Raw genomic sequence first — 10624 nt, 5'->3', positions numbered from 1 at the left:
CCTCAGCGCACCCCCCGCGTGCCCAGTGCCCCGCAGAGCCCCCACCCCGCAGCGTGCCCCGCAGAGACCCGCCCACAGCACAGCCCCCCGCACCAGCACCCCACGGACAGCCCCGGGCCGCACTCACCCCGCCGGGCTCTGCTCCCCGCTGGGGCCGCGCCCGCAGACCGGGTCCGCCTCTGGCCCCCGCCCGCCATCCGTGGGCCTGTCCGCTCCGCGCCAAGCGGGCTGGAACCCGCCGCCAAGCCCCGTTCGAATCACCCGCCGCTACAATGGAAGTGACGCTGCCGCTACTTCTCGCGAGGCTTCGAACCGGAACTTTCCCTGAGAGCGCCGGGTTGCGGGGACTTGCTCAGGTCGAACGTCATCAAACTGCATCCTACCCGGAAGAGACGTGGCAACAGCGGACTCAGCCTCAATAGGAGCCTGTGAGTGTCAGGGGGACCCTATGGAGGGGCAAAGCGGGGCTGGGCGCCAGGACTCCTGGGTGCCCTCCCTGGCACTGGGGAGGGGAGTGGGGACTAGTGGTTAGAGCCCTGGGGGCTGGGAGCCAGGACTTCTGGGTTCTATCCCTGGCACTGGGGAGGGGAGTGGTGTCTAGTGGTTGGGGGGGACAGGACAGGACTGGGAGCCAGGACTCCTGGGTTCCTCCCTGGAGCCAAGAGGGGAGTGGGGTCTAGTGGGTTAGAGCAGAGGGGGATTGGGAGCCAGGACTCCTGGGTTCTGTTCCAGCATTGGGAGGGGAGTGGGGTTGATCTGGGCTTTGATTTTGCTCAGTATGCTTTCTCTCCTGCTGTGTTATCAGTGAAGCACCATGGGGCTGTGTAAATGCCCCAAAAGGAAAGTCACCAACCTTTTCTGTTTTGAGCACCGGGTGAATGTCTGTGAGAGCTGCCTCGTCGCAAACCATTCCAAGGTAACTGGACTCCAGCCCCAGTCTGGCTGCTGAGCAATGGCATCTCAGGGGAATGGGAGTCTCTAGGGCATCAGTTCTAATCTGGCCCCAGTGAGGGGGGACTGGCTGGCTCAGGAAGGTGAGGAATGGGATATGGGGCTTTCCCCTCTTGGATACTGGTTCATATTTGATCCAGGGTTGTAAGCAATTGAAAGTCCTCTTTGCTCAACAACCTCCTCCCCTGTCCCAACCTCAGTTCTTGGTTATCAGTCTTCCCCTATCCTGCATCGTGACGGTGCATCCTGTTAATATCCAGCAATGGACACCTTCCTCATATTTCCTCTGATCCTTACACAATTCTGTCCAGGGGCCTGCTAGCATGGACCTCATTGGACATTTCTATCTACAAATGCTAGGGATGTGATGAATTCTCTGTCCGTTGCAGTTTTTAAGTCATAAGTGGACATCTTTCTACAAGAGATACTCCAGCTCAGACACAGGTTATGGGCTTGATCCAGGAATCACTGGAGATTCTGTGATTTGTACTAGGCAGGAGTTCAGACTTGACTAATGTAATGGTCCCCTTAGGCCTTAAAATGTAAAGTCTTTTCTTGTGCTGCCCCTCCAGTTGCAACCCTACCTCACCCATGCCATGGGCTTTCTCTCACTAACTTCCTGTATCTTCCAGTGCATTGTTCAGTCCTATCTCCAGTGGCTTCAGGACAGTGATTACAACCCCAACTGTCGTCTTTGCAACACCCTCCTGTCCACCAAAGATACTGCCCGGCTTGTGTGTTATGGTGAGGTACTTTTAGCCATGGCTTTGGGGGCATTTCAAGAGCTTTGCTTGGTTTTCTTTTCATTAGCAAGTGACAGACCTGGCCGCCAAAGCCTGATTTTAAAAAAAAAAAAAAAAAGGCAAATTAAAACTTGGGTCAGAAAAGTGATTGCCAAAATGGCACCCTGTTTATTCTGTCTTTGTAGCTTCTTCATCAGACCGACTATCTCTCTAGACAGAGATTCCCCCACCCCTTTGCCCCACATAAGAACCAGCTGGCCTCTGAAAGTGGGAATAAAGCCCCTACAATTATGAGAACTGAGTGGATGAATACAATGTCTGTGGCAGAATGGTCTCCTGCTTACTTTCCAGCAGCCTTGCTGCCCTGGGGACTAATGGAAGGGGAGATGTTTGTGAAGTAGATCTGACTAGGGGAGTAAACTGATCTAGACCCTTCACTTAAAGACATTCCATGCTCTTCACCTTTGCAGATCTGTTTCACTGGTCATGTCTCAATGAGATGGCAAACCAGCTCCCAAAGAACACGGCCCCAGCTGGCTACCAGTGTCCCAGCTGCAAGGGTCCGATCTTCCCCCCAGCCAACCTGGTCAGTCCGGTGGCCTCAGTGTTACGAGAGAAACTGTCGACTGTGAACTGGGCTCGGGCCGGGCTTGGGCTGCCACTGGTAAGAGACTACACATGAGACTCTCCTCTTGTTGTGGGGCTCCTCTCTGGGGGTTTTCAAGATGGGAGCCAGGACAGCCAAGCTGGACGGATACTGCTGTTAATGCACCAGCCGGGGATGGGGAACAGAGTATGGGGCCTTTCCCCTCTTGGGGGATGGGGCAGAGGGAACACCAGCTTTGATCTAGCTTCCGGCTTGAGCAGCAACCACTATCTGGGGTTGGCTGAGTTGATGGGGCAGAGTTTGCTTTGGTGTCTAAGGTCTGACGCAGTTCTTTTCTGTTCTCCTCAGATTGATGAGGCTGATACCATACAAGAGACAGAGTCGCCTGATACCACAGATTACACTGACTGGTCTAGCTTCTCTGGTGAGTGCTGCCGGGTTATGGGTATAGGAATGGCTCCACTGATGCCTGCACAGGGCCTATCTAGCCCCGTATCCACCTCCCCCACTGTCACCACACTGGGGATCAGATCTAGAGCCCCACCCAGTGATGAGCTGCCAAAATCTTAACAACCAGTTCTCTACCGGGTCTTCGGCGGCGGGTCCTTCACTCGCTCCGGGTCTTCGGCAGCATGTCCTTCAGTGCCACCAAAGACCCGGAGCGAGTGAAAGACCCGCTGCCAAAGTGCCGCCAAAGACTCGGAGCGCCGCCTGGTGAGTACAAGCCCCACGTGTTTTTTTTTTTTTTAGTCATCGCTGCCGGGGCCCCGTCAAAACTGTTCGAATCGGGACCCACACTTCCTAAAGCCGGCCCTGGACATCGGGGTTGCAAAATTGTATCGGGGGCCGGGTAGGGAAGGCTGTGCCTCCCAAAACAGCCTGTCTCCCCCCCATCCGACCCCCACCCATGTCCTGCCCCCGACTGCCCCCCTCAGAACCCGCAACCCATCAACCCCCCCTGCTCCTTGTCCCCTGACTACCCCCTCCCGAGACCCCCTACCCTAACTGCCCCCCCCAGACTCCACCCCCTACCCAGCTCGCCCCGCTCCCTGTCCCCAATTGCCCCGACCCCCCATCCACCACCACCCCGACAGATCCCCGGAACTCCCACGCCTACCCAACCCCACCCCCCCGTCCCCTGACTGCCCCCCCAGAACCTCCACCCTCTCCAACCGCTCCCTGCCCCTTATCCAACCCCTCCTCCCAGCCCCAGCCCGGCCCCCTTACCATGCTGCTCTGGGCAGCGTGTATGGATGCTGCGCGGCCCGCTGGAGCTCGCAGCCCCACCCCTTACCATGCCGCTCAAAGCGGCAGGAGCTGCAGAGCTGCCCAGGAGTGGTCGAGGGCACTGGCGGCGCGGCACACTGAGGCTCTGCGAGAAGGGGGAGGGGTTGGGGGAGCCTCCCCATCCGGGAGCTCAGGCGGGCCGGACAGGACAGTCCCGCGGGCTGGATGTGGCCCATGGGCCGGTGTAACAACAGAAAAACCTCCCTCTCCCAATTGCCCACCCCTTAAACAACTGGTTCTAAACCGGCTTCTAAATTTAACAACCGGTTCGCGCAAACCAGCTCCAGCTCACCACTGGGCCCACCTAGTCTGCTATCCCCTCCTTCCACATTGGCTGAGAACAATGGGCATGTCTAGCCCAGAGTCCCCACCTTCCTGCTGCCTGGGATGAGACCAAGGGGTCCAATTTCATCTGCTGTCTCTTCTAAAGTGATGGGAGGGGAAGACTGGCAGGCTTTCAGGGATCAAGGAATGGGATATGAGACCTTTCAGTTCAAGGGCATCAGTTCTAGTTAGGTCCCTGACACAGAGATCCATGGAGCAAGTGGGTCACAGTTTGCTGTCCTGGCTTTGTAGATGGAAGCCAGCTGTCTTAGGCTGCCCCATTCCACACAGGATTCACTTTGTTCCCTCCTTTCTTGGCAGCAACTGCAGGCCCCAACTCAGAGGAGACCATCCAGCAAAGTGCCCTGTCGGCCTATTCCTACAGTGCTCCGCCCGGCCTGTCTTCCCCACAGCAGCAGCAGGGCGTGAACAATGGGGGCGTGAAGGAGGAGCATTCAGTCATCGACATGGGGAATGCTAGCAACGAGACCATCACCATCAATGCAGGTTAGCAGCGTAGTTGTCCTCCCCTGCGACGGTGGGGGGATTACGAGTCAGTGGGACACAGCCCCTAAGAAGTGAGGACCCAGTGGCTACCTTCTGAGTGGGGTAGCAGTTGTGTGTGTCATGTCCCTTAGGCTGTTTCCATTCACTCCTGTATGGATCAGGAGCCCACTTAGAGGTCAAGATAACCCAGGGCCAAAGGATTCTGGATCAACCACAGCCAACAGGGCTGGGGAAGAACTGGTGTATGGATTGCCTAGCTGTGGTGGAAGGGGGGACAATAGGGCTAGGGGAGTGCCTGTACCCCCCCCCACCTCCTTTCCTGGTGCCAATGGCTCTCTGCTAAGCTCCTACACTCCCCATCTCCCCAGCAGCCTCTACACCACGGAAGGTCTACGACACCCGGGAGGGTGGGGGCGGCAGCAGGGCATCCGGCACCCAAATCGACTGTGATGAGGACAAGTACCGCCGGCGGCCAACGCTCAGTTGGTTCGCGCAGCTTCTGAAGTAAGTGGTCGGTGGTGGGGTGGGAGGAAACCAGTGCACATGCATGATAGGGCCGCAATCTCGGTTGGAGCCTGTAGGTATTACCATAATACTGCTAATGTGCCCCCAATCTTATTTGCGGTCTCTAGGCGCTACCATAATAGTGCTAATGATGCACATGCCCAGATGTGCCCCTGATCTTGCTTTGGGCCTCTGGGCACTGCTACTGTCATGCTAATAACAAGTCCCCCTGGCAGGAATCGCTCTGGGTCCAAGAAGCGGCAGCCAAGATCCCTGATGCAGCGGTTTGTCATCATCCTCCTGATTGGCGGCATCGGCTTCCTAACCCTGATCATCATCATGTCAAAGCTGGGCCGGGCCTCGGCCGACAATGACCCCAACCTGGACCCCATGTTCAACCCCCACATCCGGGTGGGCCAGGAATGAACTGAGCTGGTGGCTCCTCCCTGGGCACCAAGAATGGCCTGCCAAGGCAGGGATGCTGGGGACTGGCAGCTGCAAGTGGGGCTCTGGGGGGAGTACAAGGGGAAGCCCCCAGCCAGGACACTGCTGGGTCAGCTCAGCTGAGAGTCAAAACATGAAACTGATGAGGGGGGGTGTGAAGTGACTTTGGCCTCTTTTAAAAATGAGACTTAAATAAATCTCTAGGTGGGGTGGGCAGAGCAGGATTGGGAGGAAAGGGGAGGCTTGTACAGCTGTGGATTGGGGCCCCCGAGATGGGCTGGAATGAGCCCTCTGGTCGCAAAGTGCTCCAGCTGAGAATCCTTTCCACTGTAGCTGTTCAGCTTTGGAATGGGCCAGGCAAGAGGAAAGTGTCTGGTGATCGGGGAGGGCTTGTGCTGCTAGTGCGAGTGTGTCCAAGGACGGGCAAGTGAGAGGCAGCACAGGAATGGAAGCCTGGACTCCTGGGTTCCGTTGCCAGCCCACAAGGATTTATTGGTCCGAGCAGGGAGATGGGGAGCCAGGGTTCCTGAGTTCTGTTCCCACTGCTGCTGACCCTGTTGTTCAGTCTCAGGTGAGTCACTTCCCAGCCCCATGCCTCAGTTTCTCCACTCTGTAACTAGCAATGCTGCTGGTGGTGTGTGTGCAGGGAAATTGGGCATTTCCATTCCTGCCTGCAGAAAAGCTGGGTGGTAGCAGCACTGAAGGGCAAACGTCCCACACCTTGGAAGCGTGAACTCCATGGCATTACAGCCGTGCCCCCCTGAAACTGGTATCTGGCTCCTTAAACCCTGGGCTTGAATGCCCTTCCCCTAGGAGCCTCTCAACTGTCCATCACTTGGAACTTGCCAACCCAGTATGTCTCAGTGGGTGAGAACACAATTGTCTGAATGCAGGTGTTTGAAAGGGTTCAGGGCTCTTTTGTTCCCCTTTCCCATTCTCTAATCCTGGGCAGCCTCTGCTTCCTCAGAGGTGCCTTGTAAAACCCATCCCATATTTGATGGACCAATTCCTGTAGCCTCAAAACACTTCAGAGCTCTCTGATTCTAAGCCCATCTGCTACGTTAAGCCACCTTGTGCTTTATTGACCCTTGTCCCCAAAACCCCTTTGCCCCGAGGAGGGAGATGTAATTATTTTCCTGGTCTCAACTAGATGGGAGACAGCGGATCTGTTTGACACAGCCAGCTGCTGGGACTTTTGAGGGAGGCCTGTTCCAACAGAAACCTCCTTTCCTGCCTGGGGATGGGGCAGGATTGCAGCCCCACCCACAGACCACACATAAAACTGCCCTTCTGCTTTGCTGGGAATGGGAGTGGTACAGAATCTTCCATTATCCCTCTGCTCCCACACATCCTTTGGGGGTTCAAATGGAACGGACACTGGATCCCAACCCTCTCCCTGCCACACACACACACGTTTTAGTTTTGCAAATGCAGCTCAAACCAAATGACAGTAACCAGCCCCTTGTCGCATCCTCATTTGCCCTCCCTCCTACTGAGCTATATTGGGGGGGCGGGGGAGGTATAACTTACTATTCTAATTTTTAACATCAGTAACTACCTGGGCCTTAACTTTGCCAGAATTCGATGGGCAAATACTGAGATCCACCCCTCTATGTCCAGCATTATTTGCAGGGATGAGATATCGTTAACCCCCTCCTCCAACATCAGCTCCGTTGAGCAGAGCCTTCGCTTCCCATCTCAGAATACCAGGGGAAAGGGAAGGAGTTGGCTGGGCCTCTTGTGTGTGATTATTTTACTAACGAGAATGGAGTGGGGTTGGTGTCCCCCTGCATCCCATGGGGGCGGGTGGGAGGTGTAATTCCAAAGTTGGTCCCTCCATCTCTGTACAGAGCTGTCGCCATGGGTGCTTTGGGCTGTCCCCTACTGGAAAGGGGCGTACGTGTGTGTGAAGTATTGACCTGTTCTGGAGTTTAGGGAGGGGATGGGACATGCTGGTCAGCACTGGAGCTTAAAGATGGGGGGTGGGAGGGGAAGAGACTTCCTGGCTTGTGGATTTTCAGAGTTCTGGTGGGGATGGGGTTTCATGCTTTGAATACAGTTGTTTTCCTTCTATTTATTGAAATGGTTGATAGGAGACAGTTCTTCCTGTAGGGTTTGAAATGCATGGGGCGGCTGCAGTGACCAAAGAGAGCACACACCACGCCCCCTGCCCAAAAACTGACCATTGCCTCCAATCCCACTGCTTTCCTGTGTCCAGCTCTTTGACTGGGCCTTAGTCCAGATCTGCTGTTTTGCAACCTCCCAAGCTCCCACCCTTTTCTGCTTTGCTAGCCCTGGGGTAGGGGAGGTGACATGGGACTTAGGCTGGAAGGCAGTAGAGGAAAAATAGCACCTTCCTCACAAGCCACTGCCAGTGGAAAGGAGAGCTATGAACATAAGTCCTGTAGGCTTCCCCAATGGGTGGGAGCTATTTGTGGTGGGGGATGAAGGGGCTGGAATCTGAACCTCTTCCCCTCCCTTGTGTTGGTTCCACCATGAGCCAGAGGGTTGGATCGGGCCCATGTCCGTTAGCATGACCCTATGGTTAGGGTGTTGGGGTAGGGGTTGTGATGGGCCACTGCTATGGAACGGATGAGCCCTGTAGCCATCAAATGCTCCCACTGAGGGTTGGCCACCTGAGTTGTTGAATGCCCATTGGGCGTATTGGGGGAAAGATCCTGGCTGTAATGACTGCCTTGCTCCCACCTCCCAGGAAGGTGACATGACTAATGAATGACACCGTCTCTAACACTACAGCAATATCCTGTATTGTTATTAAACTTGATTTTGGCTACAGCCGGAGCAGTGTGTTACTGCCTCCTTCCCTCCCCGCTTCCCAAGTCCGACAGATCTGGGGATGAATGCTGCGTGTGCATCTCTCTCCAGGGCTGCTTTGGACAAGGCCAGGCTGGGGCTCAGTAAAACTCCTCCCTGTATTCGATAGTCAGGTAGTCCAGGCAGAAGCGGCCCACGAAGAGGGCGAAGTTCATCACTAGAAGGGATAGAGCCAGAGCCCTGGTCAAGGGGATGGGGATGGGAATGGGGTTCACAGTTTCCCTTTGCGACTGGACCAGAGGGGCAGCTAAACAGCTGGAGTGTCCAGAATAACTGAGTGTCCACACATTTGCCCTCACGCACACGGGTCCCCCGGCTGTGCCCCTGTGTGGTTCTGAGTCATGCTCAGAAATCTCCTGAGCTGGGGAGCCTAAATCCCAGCTGCCATACCCCATGCAAACTGGCTTTGGAAGGTGCTCCCACTGGAGCACACTTCTCAGCTAGAGTTGAGGATAGAACCCAGTAATCCTGACTCCTGCTCCTCCCCCCAAACCACTTAAACTGGTTAGACTCATCTGAGTTTCCCCTGTTGCCCTTGCTGTGAACACCCATCAGTTCAGGCATCTGGCTGGAGTTACTTACCCAGCGAGGTCAGGGCAAACCCCCTGAGAACCTTGTCGTTGGCCTCCAAAGTGTAAAATGTTCCAAGCAAGGCCCAGTAAAAGCTCATCACATGGGATACCTGCAGAGACCAATGCAAATGGTCAGGGAGATGGTCAGGACCCTTCCTTGATCTGTCACTCCCCGGTGCTAACCTGTTAGACCCCACTCCCCTCCTAAATGTCTTACTACTCCTGCCCAGAGATGAGAATAGAACCCAAGAGTCCTAATACTGCCCTCCTCACAGCCCTCATACTATAGGCATCCCTCAGTATTCAAATGTATAAGGGGTATAGAAATGGCCAACCTGGATTGAACCTAAGGTCTGACAGTGGCCAGAGCCCGTAGATCCCTGTCCCGTAGGGATGGGTTATCTCCACTTCAGAGATGAGGTGACTTGCCTGAGGTCACAGAGTCTGTGGCAGAGATTGGAGTAGAAAGCAGGTGTCCAAAGTACCTGACTAGTGCCTTAACCTCTAGGCCAAGCTGCAAGACACAAGGAGCAAGGGGACTCCCCTTACCAGTAGTACTGTGGTGCCATGAAAGCTCATGAGATCGAACTTCTGGGTCACAGTGAAGTGGTAGAGGTCTCCTCCGAAGATACCCATGTGAACCAGCAGCAGCAGGAGGGAGGCACTGGTGAAGATTACTTTACTGGGGAAAGTGACGGTGACAAAGGGGTCCTTCCAGCTCATACCTCCCCATCCCATGCTAGGTGTAGGGACCATCTGCTTGGTAACTTTGATGCTGACCATGGTGCTGGGAGGGGGTAATTAGCTCCAGGAGGCAGGCTGGAGGCTGTTTGTAGTGATGGCGTGACCTCACTGCAGGCTAGGAGTGGTTTGGAATCCTTGCTGAGGTCATAAAGAACTGAGAGTTCTAGAAGGGTTTGCAGAACATCCATAGGGGCTAGAGAAGGGATTGCAGAAGGTTGCGTGGAGGGACACTGGGAGAGGGGAAAAGAGGATACAGGATGGGGAATCATTATGAACTCTTACCCCAACTTGAGATATCACAGCAATAAACAAATTAGATTGTCCCCATGCATGATAGATTATAGATGGATAAATGAGCATGTATGGGAATATTAGATGGGGATGGGATGGATGGATGGATGGATGTCTGGACAGATTAGATGGTATGTGAGGGCACGGACTGGTAGATGGGTTGGATGCATTAGATGGGTGTGGAAAGGGATGGATGGATAGATTAGATGATGAGTGTGCCTGGGGATAGTTAGATTTATGGATGGATGCACAGATTAACTAGACTAACAGATTGTAATAATTGAGAAATTCTACGGTAACAGCATGATGTCATAAACCAGTTTGAAGGTGTCATGTGGTAAAATAAGGACCAGGATATGTCATAAAATCACGCCTGTGTGCTGACATCATAAAATAGTCTGGGAAATGCTGTGTAGATGTCTGATTAATTCATATGTGCATGGAACTGGATGTCATATGCTAACATGGTGACATCACAGCATGATAGGGCACTGCCACAGGCTCAGGGAACCACGCAGCGCCTGTGATGTCATTGGCTCATTACAAGATATCATTCAGTTGCAATGCCACCTTCAAAATGTCACCTTCTTATCGTGGTCACAGTTGCCCTCCCCCGGCCGCCAAAGGCTTATTGTAGAGCTAGAGGCTATTGTCTGCCAAGCAGCGCGTCGCTGCTTCCCACTGGCGACGCGTCGGTACAGGGGATCTTTGCTGAATCAAGAGAACGCTTCCGATTCCGGAAGTGACCTCACCGCCATTGGGGATGAATGTTCTCAACAAAACTTCACTGATCCCGGAAATGACCTCATCATCGT

The 10624-nt window shown here is 54.4% G+C and overlaps 3 protein-coding genes across 4 annotated transcripts in view; 1 reads left to right on the top strand and 2 right to left on the bottom strand.

The window, feature by feature from the left end:
* The window catches only part of CDCA5 (cell division cycle associated 5), a 16077-nt gene extending 15818 nt beyond the window's left edge, over positions 1–259 (bottom strand). Inside the window, exon 1 of the mRNA XM_024193579.2 lies at positions 128–259. Coding sequence (XP_024049347.1) covers positions 128–197 — 70 coding nt within the window. The 5' untranslated portion in view covers positions 198–259. The remainder of the gene's footprint in view (positions 1–127) is intronic.
* A 104-nt stretch (positions 260–363) lies between these two features.
* On the top strand, positions 364–6896 carry ZFPL1 (zinc finger protein like 1). 2 transcript variants are annotated; one of them, XM_024193578.2, is made up of 8 exons: positions 364–428; positions 806–916; positions 1584–1695; positions 2165–2358; positions 2650–2725; positions 4234–4419; positions 4791–4923; positions 5160–6896. In XM_024193578.2, exons 2-8 carry the CDS (start codon positions 815–817, stop codon positions 5347–5349), a joined length of 993 nt encoding a protein of 330 aa, XP_024049346.1. In that variant the 5' UTR covers positions 364–428; positions 806–814; the 3' UTR covers positions 5350–6896. The 2 variants fall into 2 exon arrangements, with proteins under 2 accessions (XP_024049346.1, XP_024049344.1); XM_024193576.2 differs by having other exon boundaries at positions 4231–4419.
* Positions 6897–6902: 6 nt separating this feature from the next.
* TMEM262 (transmembrane protein 262) lies at positions 6903–9902 on the bottom strand. Its single transcript, XM_026650345.2, has 3 exons — positions 9324–9902; positions 8785–8884; positions 6903–8359 (listed from the first exon to the last, which is right to left on the bottom strand). The coding sequence occupies exons 1-3, from the start codon at positions 9555–9557 to the stop codon at positions 8283–8285; spliced, it is 411 nt and encodes a 136-aa protein (XP_026506130.1). The 5' UTR covers positions 9558–9902; the 3' UTR covers positions 6903–8282.
* Positions 9903–10624: the final 722 nt, after the last annotated feature.

The sequence above is a fragment of the Terrapene carolina genome, unplaced genomic scaffold (assembly GCF_002925995.2).
Source record: "Terrapene carolina triunguis isolate 2854851 unplaced genomic scaffold, T_m_triunguis-2.0 Scaffold89, whole genome shotgun sequence".
NCBI lineage: Eukaryota > Metazoa > Chordata > Testudines > Emydidae > Terrapene > Terrapene triunguis.
The sequence above is the reverse complement of the archived record's forward strand: the minus strand, read 5'-3'. Positions and strand labels throughout refer to the sequence as shown.